The 17,456-nt window shown below is 34.6% G+C and overlaps 1 protein-coding gene across 3 annotated transcripts in view; it reads left to right on the top strand.

Annotated features, from left to right (window-relative positions):
- Nucleotides 1–17,456, top strand: part of LOC126869851 (uncharacterized) — a 76,466-nt gene that overhangs the window by 52,390 nt on the left and 6,620 nt on the right. For 2 of the 3 annotated variants that reach the window (XM_050626909.1, XM_050626910.1), the window contains one exon: nt 14,615–14,652. In XM_050626909.1, coding sequence (XP_050482866.1) covers nt 14,615–14,652 — 38 coding nt within the window. Of the gene's footprint in view, nt 1–13,546; nt 14,017–14,614; nt 14,653–17,456 lie in introns of those variants that run through there. The other variant, XM_050626911.1, reaches the window with a different exon arrangement.

Below are 17,456 nucleotides of genomic sequence, written 5' to 3' on the forward strand. Positions count from 1 at the left end.
AATTGATTTTAAACAACTAATATACATATATGAAACAAAATACTGGCATCTGCAAGAGTGAAATGATACAGTGGTATTCAATTTTCAACAAAATTTATAGCGATTCACTTTGGGAGAGTTATATATTCTCAGAATATTTACAATCTACATATTTTATTGATTTTTCACATGAAAGTTATGTTTATGCAAAACTAGCCATAGCGTTAAAGACAGATATCTAATAAATCATGATGTGCGAGGTTGAGTATGAATGGTTTGGAACGATGATCAGCCGTTGGAATCATCACGTGATCGTAAGAATCACGCGTGACTCGTGAGCCTTGGCACGCATACTGCATACATTATCCTGCAGTAAGAAACGATAGAAACGCTCACGCACTCTTATGCACTCGCACATTCTTTGGCGCCCACCTATCAAGTAGCTAGAATACACCACCTACGCCGATCATTCAACTTCAACGAATAAGATTGTCTGTCAGCTGCACCCATTTGTTGACACGAGGCTAGGTGTCGTATTTCTTTTTGGTGGTCACGTGTAACCACGTGCTAATGAGAAACCCTGTTAACGCCTGGAGTTTCGTACAGGAAAATATAAATGTTAGGTATAAATTATTAGGATTTATGAGGAAAGATGACAATGCAATACTCACATATAATTACGAAAGTTTTGTTGCTATCGTTTTCAATGTATACCCCTTTCCGCTTTGAAATCTCGAGGACTTTATATTCGACTATAAATTAAACTACTTTTTTGACAGTATTGTAGTTTCTATTTGTTGTATTCCATTCTCTGTTTTGAGCGAATAAGATATGAATTTGAAATGGTACTTAGAACATACAAACGCCCATGAAAGTATTTAAACATTTACCATTGAAAACTTTCATGAAAATATTGTACGTGATTGAAATTTTATAAGATTGGAAATTCTTATGTCTGCGACAAAATCTCTGTGGGTTCGCTTGAGTTATATATGCGATGCGATTTTCTACAAAATCTACGGTGTAGAGTCATTCATCTCGTTACTTATTCTAAATAGATAAATAAATATATAATTCTAAATAGATAAATAAAAATAATAATGAAAAATGATTAAGATTTGCAATTTCATTAATATTTACTATTACATGTTTGCTTTTCTATTGAATTACGTTTACTGATGCAATTACCTAGATTTCTTCTACTTCGATACACAATGCTACATTCACTTTTTACCCCTTTGTCCATGTCAATTTTTCATTTTGCTTAAGTTTCTAAATGGATGACTGATTGCTCGTCTCATATTGTTTGCTGTTGCTTCACACCATCGCGATACTTATTCGCATTTTTCCTCACTATTCCATCGTACCACATGGCCATGCACAATGCCAATCAAGATCGGTCGTCTGACATTTACAAGTGCGCACGGTGTAATAAAGAAAATGACTGATTATCGGTCAGTTCACTTTCTATCGCGTGGGATGGTCGTTCGTGTTGGTAGTTGCCCAAAGAATTAGAGCACACGAACCCTAATGTCATCTAGGTATAGTGGCCGCTGACCATTGAACTTCTAATCTGGAAACCAGTATCGCCCTCCGGTTGTCAGCTTCTATGGTCGAGCCAGCAAGCTAGGTACAGGTTGTTACAATAAAGCCGGCAGGCATGACAAATAACTAAATCGTTTCGCTACCGTTAAACACGTGCATTGCATTAATGGCAAACGGTACTTCGACAAAGATTGGACACCCGGAGCGAGCACCTGAAAGAAGTCTTGCGATCATTGTATCTAGGAACGAGATACCTGTGACTTCTTTTATTCGCTGCCGCCTTGTAAAACAGGATAGCCACGCGTTATAAATCAGTCAAAGAATTACGTGTTGACAAGTCATAAATAAGGCGATGTAGCACTGTTAGCGACTTATTTCACATCGATATGAAAATATCTGTCATAAGTAAGAAACGCAATATGTCAATTCTGAGTGATCGAGGAAAGGAATTATTGCAGTTCTTTCTTCGGCACTTGAAAGTTACGCGTTGACATCCTTATAAAATGATAAGATGTTAGAAAGATTACCGATTAAGAATATCTTTTTATCGGTAGGGATGTATGTGTATATGTATATCTTGATTTCTGATTACGTTCTGTATAATGATTAAGCTTCGTCGTTTCATTAGGAACAAAATACTCTGTAATGGTTTGTTCCACTAACTTAGATGTGTCTGTTTGCAATCTCACCGTGGAGGATGAAATCATCGTGGGAAAAATAAATATGCTAGACTAATTGGTTGTCACAGAATTTTAATGATCGAAATGTCCTTGCATCAACGATCGAAGTGTTCTAGATGTGGCTCTGCAGGAAGAAAATGGTAACAAGGATGTTGTGCTCTTCTTTCAACTGATTCGTATTTTCTCTTATTTTAATTTTAACTCTAACATTCGTTAAATGAAGATTTACTAATTACATAAAATAATAAAGCAACGATACCAGATTAATAACACATACTAAACGTTGCACGTGAGTTACCATTTTATTGACTCATCAAATGCGTGACAGATTCCGAATTGGAACTAAACTACGGATGCTTATGCGAATTTCCATTCTGATACAATCGAAGAAATGAAACACACAGACAAATATCGTTATAATACGATATTTTTGTACGTCATATGTTCAATCTGTATTCATCATTCTATGCATTTTTGTATTTTTAAATTTCCCATAAATGCATAAATATTTGCAGTCTAATTATAACTGTTACATTATCTACCGAAAGAATCATATCTCACGTAACAGACAGCTAAGCAAATAAGCAATTTCCTAGTGTACTGAGAAGGTTCAACAATATCAACTTCTCAAGATAATACACGATCGAAACTATCTCTAGATCAATGACTGAGCAATCGTTTGAAATCACCTGTAATGATCGTGCCCGATAGGTATCGCGATAATTTGAAGTTTAAATTTCGAGTCATCGTATCTCCAATGATCTTGAAAGAAAAACTATTTAGAAGATTGAGAATCCCCGTGATCGTATTCAATCCGTCTGTCATAACTCGGTCGTCCGTTACCAGGAAGTTAGACACCTTACGGCATGGAGAGAAAGTCATACGAACATCATGACTCTTGTAAGATTCTACTGTTCTCCGAGAAAATTATACCGATCGTATATACTTGCGGCGATGCTTTGTATCGAGCCAATCTCTACGGGCGTCAATCTCCATTCGGTGATAAATTGCGGTAGTGTGCCAGGCAGCTGCTTTGAAATCTATCCCTCAAGAGTAACGTTAATATAGTCTAACCATATGTGTCTATGGTAAAGCAACGAAAGCGTTTTCACTTTTGTAATTATAACTATGTGGTTTTTGTGCTGAACGCTCCCCAAGCGGTGCTAACATTGGGTTAATTTCCTGAGATATAAATGTAATGTGAGAAGGATTTTTTATGTGCATCGCATATTTAATAGGTATATTATTATTAAAACATATAGAACACGGATATTATGGATCAGTTCAGTTTAATTTAGTTTATGTTTCAAACTAGAAGGATACAATTTTTAAGTCTTATGTTATATATATAAAAAAAGGGAAATATGTAAAATTTCTCGTATAGTTGAATTCGTCACTGTGTAACAGGTATAACACTTGTAAATAAATAAATGATATATAAAGTACTAATTAATGGATAAATTGAAACATGAAATTATGTAGAAAGTTAACCTTTTTACGTATCGGTTAGTAATTTATAAATCTAACTTAATTTATGCTCAATAAATGTATTAATTAAAAGAATCAAATCTGTAATCATATCTATATCTGATTTTTAACATCCTCGTTTATAAAGGAGCATACCCAACACTTTCGTTACTTATATAATGATCGGTAAGATTAAATACACTTAGTTCTGCTCTAGTTATCTAATATCTAATTAAAGTTGTAATGATCAAACGTGGGCTTTTAATGTCGTGAAAGATTGTTATTAGAATCAATAATGAATGCAATGAAATATTTCGTTTGATAAGGTATTACTTGATGCCCACGTTCCTCAATAAATTAACAGTAAAAAGCCAAATCGCAATCAATAGCTCGCGTGACAAGTTAGCCTGCTCTTTAATTAGAGAGAAAGTGTCGCAAGATTCTTGTATTTCACAGTTTCCTTGCAAAAGTACGGGGGAACATCGCTTTTCCGTATTCGACTGCTCAATCTAAACTAATATTCATAACTCGTCGCTAAATAACCTGGGACGTGTGAATATATTATCGATTTATTTATTGACGATTGGAATTGAATTACTTAAATTGAAAGAAACCAGAATTATAATTAATTAGACGCATAACGTCACTAAAAATATAATTATCAAGTTACACTTCATAATTCACGATTAGATAAATATTCGTTTAAAATATTAAGACATTCGTGAGATTTTCCAAACGATGAAATAAACTTGTTTATAATTCTGATGGTGAAAGTGACATGGAATAAGAGCAATTGATACTGAAAGTACTAGGAATTAACTCTGGTAATGCCAAGGCCAATCTCCCTCAACGACAAAGAGAGCAAGTGAAACATCACCGAACACGATACACTACAATCGATTTCGTGTTAGTTTCATCTTGTAATTGATCCACTTCTGTGCAAGCTTTGTATATGATTCTGCATTATTAAATAAAATATACGAGCAACACGACTTCACACGTGTGTGCGAGAAACGAGTTTTTCAACTTCATCAGTATTCAAAGATATTATAGTCTAATATGCATCGACGATAGAAGTTTTAAATATGCGATTTAAGTCGAATTAACACCTATACGAACGCCTATATGTAACGCCTATCTTTTTAATGCGACTAATTAGTCTATGTTATACATATTTAAAATTGATGATTCCTTCATAACATAGCTATGTAACATCACATTCAGTGTTCATCGTCATCAATGTTTCTTGTTGTTTACAAGTGCGTATACATATAAAGATACATCTATTGGACATTTTATATTTATTACCTTAACAAAGAAAGTTATCCGCCTATTATAATAAAATACTATAATCCTTTGTTTTTTTAAGTTTGAAATAAAATAGAATATGGAGAATACGTGAAAATCATAAATATTATTTTGAGAAAAATATTTGAAGATGTAGTAGAATAGTTAAATCGTGTTACATACCTTTGTATTAAATTTAAGATAAAATAAAAACTGTAGAATATTTGAAAATCGCAAAAATTATATTATGATAGCAATTAGAATAATTAAATATCTATAATCAAATGTCCGTAATAGAAATACTATTAATTCTGCACTTCCATATATTCTTTATTATATTATATTATTATATTATTTGTAAGAGTCGAAAGTACCAATCGAAAAGTTTGCTATATTAACTCTAAAACTGAAATTAAAGTGTTTCTTATGTGACAAGTCGCTTCCGCAATTTGGAGTTCTATTAATCTATTTGTAAATCAATTTGCGAAACCGGCAAATCTTGATTGCGAGCCCTTGCAAGTCGTTTATCCAACCTATCGATCGTGATCTGTTTTCCATATAAGGATACGGAAGCCGGGTGCATCTGATCGTAGATAACTGGCGATGTTTGAAGAATTATGAGGGCATGAACGTAGATGTAATCTGCTCGATTTATCAGATTTTAAATTTGAGTGCACCGAGAAAGTTGCTAGGTAATCAAAAACTGATGCATGCACTTCTTGTTTATTACGGGTGCATGATTCTAATATTGTGCATCTGTCTATTAATTTGCGGTAGATACAGTAACATTTATTAATATTCAGATACAACGATGTTTGAGAGATTCTGATTGTGTTTTAATCTATTAAAGCATTTATTGTAGCTAGTGCAGAAACATAAATTTTATTTATTTAATACACGTAGCATTCTGCATAATAACCAGTAAACTACGTATGTAAGAGAGAAAATTAAATTTATTATCGTATCGAAAGTATCTGGCTATTACTAAATCGAAAACAAACGATTAGTTTTATCTACATGTTTCCTGTTTCCAACCAAATTGTCGTTGCTTGTTTATGCGGACGTATACGAAATATAATCCATGTTGGTTATCATAAATCATTGAACAAGGAACAAAACTGTATCTGCAGGGCTACGTTTTGCTGTACTAAAGAATAACTGATGATTTCACGGTAAATAGTATTATATAAATTACTTTACTTGCAGCTGTTATTAACATACAACAGTTGTAAGCTATGCGTATATGGTTTACGCATAAACATCAGATTTTTTATGAACTTCACATATTTATGGTTTATTTAACTTTTTACTGTCACGAGTTAAGTAAAATACCCGGAATAAATACAGATGTTTTCATTTACCTTATAATATTATATCTGGAAGTGTTTAAGTAAATCAGGGTTCTGAAGTAAATTCTATTTGATCTATTCAACTATTCAATCCTAAGGATGTATCGAATAATTCGTTAAATAATAATCTACTAAAGTGATACATATCAACATAAAGCTTGTAGTATTACAAATCGTCTTTAGCATTTACTTCGTAAGACTTTACGTCACTAGGTATCATGTTTACTTGTCGAAAAAATACATATTAGGTTTTCCGCTTCCACGAGTATCGTTAATAACGTCGTAGAAACGTTCCGCGGCTGTTTCCGGATGAAAGCAATGAAAGATACAGAGAGAAGACGCCGAGTAGTGAAAGAGGCGAAGTACGATCGGCTGGATTTTTCCCTTCAAGAGAAAGTTCTTGATTGGACCCCCGCGCACGCCATGATAAATTAAACGAAAGTTTAAGTCGTCACGATCCCTAGGAGACGATCGCTACCTCGTGTTGCGCGCTGACGATACGTGGCCGGAGGTGCTGTGTCGAGATGCTGTGTGTCGAGCCGTGGCCGAGCCGGATGCTTTCACTCTCGAGAAATATTTTCGAGGGACGAGATTCTTTCTCCGTCCCTCCTGTTCCGCCTGTCTCTTTCCCCTCTCTTCCTCCCTAGCCTTTTCACGAAACGTCCTTTTCAATACGATTCTTCGACGAACAAGGTGTGGCTCCTGCAAACTCCCACGTTCCGTGGCAAGTGATTCCCATGATACCGTGCGCGGCCTGTTAATGTTGCGCATCGATGCGCCTTCCTTTCTGCGGTTCTTCTTGCCATTGTTCTAACCGAACTCTAGGAAATATCGTTTCTACGAAGTTCGAATTTGCCAATTTGCCGCGTTAATAGTATTCGTTTGATTTTCTTCTAACGTTACTTGTCGACCGCGTGAAAGAGGCAGGAATTTGTTACGACGCATGTATTCGATAACGTATTTGTGATTCTTTGAGTTTTAATCGAGTTACTGTATATCAGTATATATCAATAGTATGCTATGCTTTGTTCGTTGCAAAACCCGAAGAATCGCAAATATGAAAAAATTCTATATATTAAAAGGAAATTTTAGTTAATGCCCGATTAATTGAATTTTTGCTGGTTGAATTTATTTCTCTGAACGTGATCTTCTATTCTGTGAACTCCAATTATATATAAACTGTTTCCTCTCCGACAGGTTCAGATAGACGAAGTTGCACTGTATATCGTCTAATCATCGTGAAAATGAAAAATTTTAGATCCATGTGTTCAATGTTAAGGAGGTTTATAATAAAAACATTGTAACCTCATTGCGGACTATATGCGAATTTATTACGATCGTTTATTAATTTCACGCAATATATCGATCAGGAGCGTTACACGTTCCGCGAGACGTGAAATATTAAATCTCAAATAGTTCTCCTATTCAAACATCATAAAAGATATACATACACGTATCGATAACCTCGATACATAATCGTAACATACCAAATAGCGCAATGCTTTGAACACATTTAAACATACGAACTTTCGATATAGTAGCTACGAATAAACAAGAAGTACCAAAGGTAGATAGTAACAGTAACAAGATCTCTGTTACTTAGGCGAAGATTAATGGAATCTCGTTCAATTAAACTCGATGCGGCGCCCACGATTCGGTGAATAAATGCAGATTATCACAACGGTTACGCGCCTCTTTTATCGTCGATGTACTTTCAATTACCCACATCTCGTGTTGGTGACGTCTACTCGGGACGCCGCAGCAACTGCGCGAAGCTCGAAGATCACGATAGTTTGAATTAACGAGGTAGCCTCGCGCCTGGCAGTGTTCATGGAATACGTTAGATTCGTCACTCGAGACGGGACTCTGTTCACAACTAAATTACATTTCGAAATCGTTGATTCGGAATACAGGGTCGATAAAGCGCTTGTCTCATTAATGATTATTGATGGGACCAACGTTTCCAGCGAATACGTAGCAACTCCTTTATGGAAGTACTTTATTGCATATTCGATCGTTCTTTGTGGCACCATTCAATGCAACGTCGGAGATACAACTTTATAGTGCAACCTGTATTCTACTGTATAAAACATTTACGCGCATATCGTTAGAGCATACCTTCGAGCGCAGGAAATCATAATTGTTGCGGCAAAATCGTATTTCCTAAGTCGGTCATAAGAACATGATTATAACGATTGGATTTGAAGACCACAGGGAAAGAATATAATAAATCATGATTTCCATTTCTTATGCGAGGGATTTTGATTGAGAGCAACGTGTCAATTTTTGCGATAAGTAAGAAAGCAGTATACCATATATGTAGGTACGTTGCTTTATTATTCGTTGGTGGTACGAATAATCTTGTGCCTGATGTACAATTTTATTTTCTTGTCTTCGATAAAAGAAATTGCAAATTCGATTATTTATCATGTTATTAATCATCGTGTCAATTTAACGTCAAAAGACAAATTGTTAACTCAGAAAATGATGCTAATCTTATATCTTTGAAGTCAGGAGGTTACTCTTTTATCAATAATATATCCTTTTCTCAAAGTATCATTTTAATATATTTACTTTTAGCCTCTAACAATAGCCATCATCGCTGACCATTCATTATTAGGACATTTTGACATTAAATAAGAATTATATCTATTTTGTATTTTTCGTTTTATTTCGTGTAAAACATGTTTCTTTTTACTACAAATGCCTTTTATTTAACTGTAGAAATTCAAACGATGCAATAAAACGTATACGAGAAAATGTATAAGTTATAGCATACATTTACATATCAGCTACCTTCGTTCAATAATCTCGCCTCATCACCATGGATAAGCCGGTTTTCGAACACGTTTGCAATAAAGATCGAAAGATGTATTTTCATTACCAATTATTAACTATAAACAGGTAGAAGAAAACCTTGGTGCAAAGAAAATTTTGAATAAACTTTACGATCGAACTACATCCAATTACGAATCCATACAGAGAAACGTTCATTCGAAAAATAGCCTTCTACTTAATGTGCTAACTGCAAGTAGATATATTAATTAATCCCGTGACATGAATATCGCTCGTTGGCGACTTTAAAGGGGGCGGGTATGGTCGTTTCGCCGCTCACCAGCCAGATAAAATATTGCTGAGATATCACTCAGGAAGGTCTCTCAAAGATCTCGTTAGGCAGGCAGCAGGCGGCAAATACGGGAACGCCGTTGGCTTTTAACGATCTTTTTTCCTTTTTTTTTTTTTTTTTTTTCAAAATGAACTGAAAGTAGGAAGCACCCAATCCACAATTCCAATCGTTCAGGTACAAATTTTCCTTGGGTTTCGTAGCTGGGTACGTAATATCCCGAGTCCTTTCTCATTGCAACCCAGGGCGAAAAAAGAAACGAGAGAGGTTCGTATTTCGAACGATGGTAATCACTTCCTCGTCGGTGGTGTGCCGCGCGGTCATAAGAATCCGGTCTGATTTGCGATTTGATTATGTCGTTCGCGTGCGTATTACAATTTCAAAGCAGCCCCGGTTATCTAGAAACGGAAAACGGTATGTTGTCGCTTCGATGTACACCGCGAGTAAGCGTGCAATTTTTTCTGTCGACTTTGATTGCTCGTCCATCAAATCAATTCGTACCGTGTACGTGCGTTTACGCGCGCAGTTTCGTTGCAGCTGCTACAGAGACTGGACAATATACGATCAAGTCCTACGACCAAAAATACAGAAACTTCGTTTTTAATTGTAAAATAAGGAAATAAATTGAATTCGATTGAGAAACTGTTCGTTGGAATTGACAAAATTTATTCCGCTATGAATCTCTTATGTTCTTATATATAAACTTATTATGTATATACTATGTATATACTGTTAATATTTATGGATAATATTTATAATTTCAGAAACTGTCTTACAAGATAATTATTCTAATGTGTCAAGTGAAAAATATTTCTTGACTGTTACATAATTGTAAATGTGCGTAAACATTTTAATAGCTGTATTAAGTAATTTATGGAATTTGTAGAAGGTAATATAGTTCATATTATTTGAATTTATATTTTACGTATAAATAACATACACTTTCCTTTCAAAAAGTATGTATACATTGAAAATATAAAATATGTAAAAATGACAAATATAAATTTTCATATTTTTATCCCAAGCGAGGATTCTGCTTCAATCGGTGTCCTCTTTAATCAATGATCGTGAGAATATAAAATAAAGAGGAGAGTTTCCAGGTCAGCCAATTTGTCTTATTAAGTTATTATAAGCACACGACACAGCCTTTTATTCATTGCGATAGCTACAGACAATAATAACACGTCATCTCCGGTTCTTAGTTGAAACAATGGCGTGAACACTGTTGAAAGCGCAGCACGAGCGGACAGATTCCCGTCTGGATCATCCTCATTATTGCTGATTTCAAGAAGTATCATTGAAGAACGAGGTCGCGTAAGAGGCAGATCAGCGTTCGATAACCGCTACTGTCGTGCGATGAAAGCGAAATATTCTATGTATAGCAAAGCGGTGTCGCATCAGGCATACGTTATTACCCAAGAATACAGTGCGGGCATTACGTATCTTTCGACATCTTCTTGTTGATTGTTCCCTCGTGAAGATGTTGCTGGCAACAGTTCTTTAGAAAGTGGAGGTGTACATCGATGCGTTAAAAGATCGGTATCTATGTCATCGTGTAACATAAAGTACGATTAATATGGAATACGCGTCATTCGGCGTTTCAGTAGAATGAGTCTTGCGTTTCTTTTAACGTTTCAAGTGGAATGAGCGTTGCGTCTATGTTGATGCGTTAGGAAACTAAGAGTTATTTTTATTCCTGATAAAAGAATGTTTCTGTTAGTAGAATATATCGAAATTATAATATTTTGTTGTAGTAGGAAGGTTAAAGTTATAAAAAGATTTATTCGAATATCTCGATGATTCTTCTACTTCCACGTAGCAAGGAACTTCAATGCACGGTATTCAGAATTGCCAATTTCAAATTTTTAAGAGTCGGTGTTTCGTACCTATCAGCCTAATACGAATGCTAAATCGATGGTACGTTCTACATTCCTTGCTTGAAAGCGAATGAATGTAATTAATTTCTAACAATGATTAATACAGTGATTATAACTTTCCTTCCTTATGCATTTCCCATACATTGCAAAAGAACAATTCCTTGTCTTTATGTAATTTCTTTCGTAGGTAAAGATATACTTAGGAGGTTCTTATGAACGTTCTATATACATATACATATTCTGGTAGAAGTTTTCACAATTTTCAATCATAGATGAATATTGATGGCTAGTCTATTTTGCATTGACATGTTCTAGATAAATAATTCATATCTAGGATAATCATTGACGAAGCAATTTAATCAGCTGTAAAATTGCATACCTATTATTGACTAACTATGAAACACTGCAATTTTATTGTACGTATCGCTGAAACAACGTTAAATGTTTAAAGTTCACAGCTGTACCATGGTATGGGCATGGGAAGATGTACGAAGGAATAATGTCAGCACAACGGAAAACTGAATGTCACAACTAAATGTACATATATATACATTTATACATATACATATACAAATGTACATATATATACACGTATAAATATAATTTTAGAATATTTCTCTTTGTTTAATTCATTATTATTTAGGAAAGTACTTTATAAATTATTAATTTCTGTATATTTAATCGTAAACAGTCCTAAGTTGATATTTTGAATAACTCTTTAAAATTGTCAGTGTACTTAATGATATATGAACATTCTTTGCGGTGCGTATGCCTTTCTAAACGCAGGAATCGCGATACATCTTTCGTTGCGATCAATGATACGCACTGCAATAAATTACGAGAATTTCACAGAATCGGTCCAACAAATTACTGGCGGATGCCGCATTACGTTGCGGTGGCTGTAATTGGTGTGGTGAAATACTACCAACACACTGTGATTTAACAACCTTATTTGAGAAATCTTTTTCTGAATAATGTTATGATATCTATCCGGTTAATATGATGATAACTTATCCGAATAAAGAGGATAAAAGCCAATTAAGTGTAATTAATTAATAACTGGCGTCATGCTGAGTCGTACAGTGAATGATGTTTCGTTTTAGAATGTAATAAATTTATTATATTTTTCAGTCTGCTATGTATTAACTTCATTTTAACAGGGGTGTTCGCATTAACGCGAAGAGAACTTTTTATTTAAATCGTAACGATGTTTTGCGCTACAGTATTGCATCGATACATCTACCGTAATTAATGCACTATATTTCGAATAAGAGAACGTTTAACTTTTGTACTTGTGTATGTGGGTATTCGTAACTCTCGTTTTAGACATTTTGTCATCTATTATATTTATATTATTGATATTGGCAATGTTATTGTCAATTATAATTCCGTTGCATAAATTAAGATGCCTTTTCATCTTATTTGCCTTTCACGTCTTTTTTGTTTGCCAAAATTCGTTGTAATGTATTGTCCGTTCGTATATAAAAAAACGGTATTGTAATAAGTAAGTTTGTTTTACTCAGCTGTGATTAAACATCTCGATTTCCATTCTAACGTAACCATGGTAACAAACAAAAACGACGATTAATGTCCGTTTATCGTCGCAAGAGGCACTTTCTTCTTTTATGCAACGGATTTGATCAATTAGGAGTTTATTAGGAGTTTATTATGCCTGACTATGTAGGCATAGTTTGTTTTAAAGTTGATTTGAATAGTGAGCGTCGTCGGAGACATTCGCGTTCGAAAATGTAAAGCAGAGCGACAAGTAAGTAGGAAATGTACGAGGTGATCCAAGCGCCTTGTCTTTCAAACTATACTTGACAGGTTGAGCCAAGGGAGCAACTGCTCGGGCGTTTTAACTTTGAACACGTACCACGAAGATCTCCCGAGACGTACTACGTCATCGCTAAACGTTTGTGGCTTGTCATCGCAGTAATTGACTTTCTCTCCTGACAACGATGAAAGAAAACTGTCGTAGCTGCTCGCTCGGACAGTCTGCGTTAATTAATCCTTTCTAACCCGACCCATTCGAAGCTTTACCTATAGCAATTTATTATTTGTCTAATGAAGAAAGTGGTAGAATGTGCTTTTCGATTTTATTTGTAACATAACATAGGCATGGAAACGACTATTTTTGAAATGTTTCTTAGAAACACTAATTAACCACTGCGGTAATGGCGCAGTTAATGTATCGCGATATACTACTGGGCTAATAGATGTCTCAATAAATAGGAATGTTGCTGTTACGCGTTTAATAACTCCTTATTTTTATTCATTTTTATGCCATAATTTATTCTTGTAGTACCATATTGCGCGTACACTGCAACCAGAATGCAATTTGCATGTTACGCGCAAACGCGTTATGATTATGACAGATTTAAACATTTTATAAGGTGCGAAAAAACTGTTGTTACAAGCATAATTTTAGGCATGAAAATTGTATAAAATGCATCGCAATGTGTTGGTAATAATCGTCTTCGGCCTTTATGTAGATCGTTGGACCGGTCGCATTTATCATTCTCAGGCAGCTTCGTTGTTACTCGATTGAAAATTTCAAGGAGCGCCTCAGTATGCCTTGAACAGCAAGGGGACGATCATTTATCAACGGCCATTCCGGTATTCAATTTAACCCTTATTAGATGAGTAATTTCCTGATCGTGCCTATTAGCGGATTAATCAACAGATTTGCGTATGATCGAACGATAATGGTAAGCCTTCCTGTCGTTTTGTGTTTAACTGATTCAAATAAAATTTAGATAGATGATTGAATGTCGGAAAGATTCTAAAAGGAATATTCGATATAATTCTATTCCCTAAATTATTTTTCTATAACGCTTTTTCTAAAATTAACAAGCGAACAGGAAGAAAGAATATCGGCTAGAAATAAATTAGGCAATGTGGGAAATGTAACAAAACTTGAATATCCAGTTAATACAATTTATGATTGTACTTCTTAGCTTGTACTGTTTTTTCGTTTTTATCGCTGATGTCTAATATCTACTGAATAAAACAAGAGCAACTGATCGCCATTTTAAAGAAAAATACACTATGGAATATATCCAACCATGTTTGTATAATTCCTCAAATATACATGAGACAAGTCGAATATATAGCAAAAACCGCGGAAACTTCAGGATACCTGAGAACCTATACATCATACATTTTCTGCAATCTATTGCATATCCATAATATATATATTATACATATATCTGTATAATAAATACTATCTTAATGACGACATTTCTTAATTAACTACCCTATCATAAATGCTTTTTGTATCTTACAAGAACTTATTCTTTGTTTCAGATGGAGCGCCAGTTCCTGCAGACGCTATTGAACACGAGGTAAGAAAAGGCTAGAAAGAAAACATAGGTTTTTTATCTTATTAACAGAACGTGTAGAAAGTCAGCGACTTGATTTATTTCATGGATTGCGATGCTCGTTTATTATTTATTGCATGTCAATTTATAAAATACGATTGCCCCTTGCCGTTTGAACAATTTCGCGTAAAATGACTCGCGTTAGCGTGTTTCATTATGATTTCACGCTTTTATATTCCATTAAAATAATATCAATAAACCAACGATCAATGAAACAGCAAAGGAAACTATTTTGTTTCTTAATAAATTACACTTAATGAAATAGATTATCGTATATCGCACAGAGTATCGTTAATGATTTGTACATTGTCTCGCTTTCGTTTGTCTTGCAATAAAATAATATGATTCATGCTTCGTATCAAACGCTATATTCGCTATATTCCAGCATTGCATTAAAAATTTCATATTACGTTATTGACGTATTGCGTGATATAAATACCAAGATTTATGAGTCTGCTATATTACGTGAGACGTATTTTTCAGTTGGAATTACAAGTAAGAAACTATGTAGATCGACCACGAATGAATCAAATCAGAAGATATCGTGAACACTCTACCTCTTCTTTGGCACATTGCGTATTTAAAGTCACTCTCGTTACGAAAGGAGATAATGACATCGATTAAAAACGCACTCATTAGCTCTTTATATAACTGTGCCAATATGCGTTTAGATTATCGTCTTGCAACTCTTTCCTGTCAAACAAACTAAAATAAAAGTGAAACTGATGCCTGGCACTCATAAATTTGACGCGTTGATGCACACTTATAGGAAATGTTCACACCGAATGAAATATTTTACAAGCTGAAAAATTGTTATCATTAGAAAACCATTAGACCCAAATAGTTTAATAAACATTTTTCACAGGTTCACAGATATATGTGAAATGTAATGGCGTAGATATTTGTAAATAGTTAACAAATATATTCATAGAAGATAAAATTTGGAAAAGATTCGCAGATGATAAATAGGGAATATACCTTTTGTTTTCTCAACTTCATATTTCATTCTTTAAAAGGCAAATGATTTATCTTCACAAGTTTCTGTGAGGAACGGTCAAGAAAATTTTTTTCCAACATATTACGTATTCTGTCGATTTTTTTTACAACAAGAAACTACACTCTGCAATAAAGATTCTGTGAAATAAATAGATTTTGTGAAATACTATATTTGCTCTTGTATTTAGATCAAAGTGCAAATGATGGAATTTTAATGAATCGTCGAGTGAGTAATATAAGAAATAAGTATAATACGAAACGTCAGCTTGATTTCTAGAAACGAAAAGACCAGCTTTACCAGAACTCAATCAATCATTATTGCAACGTGCCGATCATTTTGATCCGGAATGGGACCGAAACGTCATAGGTCGATATCCCACGATCAGCTGAGGCGTCGAAACGGATTTCGCTAGAGGATTTGTGCGATACTTTCCCGTCTGTTGCACCTGTGCAATAAAGCTTCCATGTTTCTTTACGCTACGATTGTATCTCTAGCGCACGTTGTATCATCTATCCTATAGCCTACAGCTCGGTAGACTGATTGCCCTTAATACACATATAATTTATACCGAGGAGAGGGAGGATAGGACGTTGCAGCTAATTGGATTCCCCGCATACAAACGTTGACTTAATATAATAATCATCGGTGCGTTGTGTTGCTGTTACGAACGAGCCGCAAGATTAATTCGCGTTCTGTAATCGCGTGTTAATAACAGCTCCTTTTCTTTCTTTTGCGGTCAGCCGATGCAACAATCCATCTTCTGGTGTCCTGTGTCTAAGATCGTTGGCTGAGGATACAGGGGAGATTTGTCATGATTTTGATCTCTTTCAGCCAAACAACCCTTTCACTTGCGTTACTTCGTTGCCTTTCTACGCTGCTTAATTGTAAATAAAAACAAGAAAGATATATAGCAAATACTTCTTGTGAATTCTCTTTAAAAAACGATATATAAAACGCTTTGCTGATTATACTTCTCATACGTTAGATCTTATTACACGTTTTTTCTTGATAAGACGTCAGAAAAATATTCGTTACGATATCCTTTTCCTCGATTCGTGTAAAGTAATGGCTATAGTGACGTAAAGTTTTACTCGCGCTGAGCGTTTATCGCATTTAATGTAATCATCAGACCGTGGATATTTATGCAACATAAACGTGTCAAAATATATAACAAATATGAAGATATCTGTGCCAAGTTGTGCAGGATGTACACTCGCGGTCAGAAATCTTAGGATTTTTTTACTATTAATAATACTTTATCTTTGATGGAGATCTTATGTAGAAATATATAGTTATATATATGTGTGTGTGTATAGAAATAGCAAGTTATTTTATAAGTATCTATAAAAAGTTTCCATTTTGCCATGTTACTTTTGGTTCCAAATAAATAGGTTCTACGATAATAGCGTACAAAGAACTCGCTTCCTTAATACGTTAACTGCCACACAAATTTTATATATTTTACCATAGCAAACGCAATAAAATGAAATATAGCGCAGCATAACATTTAACTTTTGCCAAATACCATACTGTATTTGTGCACCTTTTTCTCTGACAATATCACCGAAGTTACGTACATCGTTAAAAATCTTTTACTACATAAAATTTATCTCAGTTTAGTCGCAAAATGTAGGTCACCGGTGTTCACCGCGGTGTTCAACGTGTTAATGAAAAATACGATTGTGTTAATTAGAATGGCCGGTTGATCGTATCTAAATAATTTACCGCGACATTTTCTTCCATCGTGATCACGGTCAGAAGTATTTATTCA

Source organism: Bombus huntii, chromosome 9 (genome assembly GCF_024542735.1).
Source record: "Bombus huntii isolate Logan2020A chromosome 9, iyBomHunt1.1, whole genome shotgun sequence".
In the NCBI taxonomy this organism is placed as follows: domain Eukaryota; kingdom Metazoa; phylum Arthropoda; class Insecta; order Hymenoptera; family Apidae; genus Bombus; species Bombus huntii.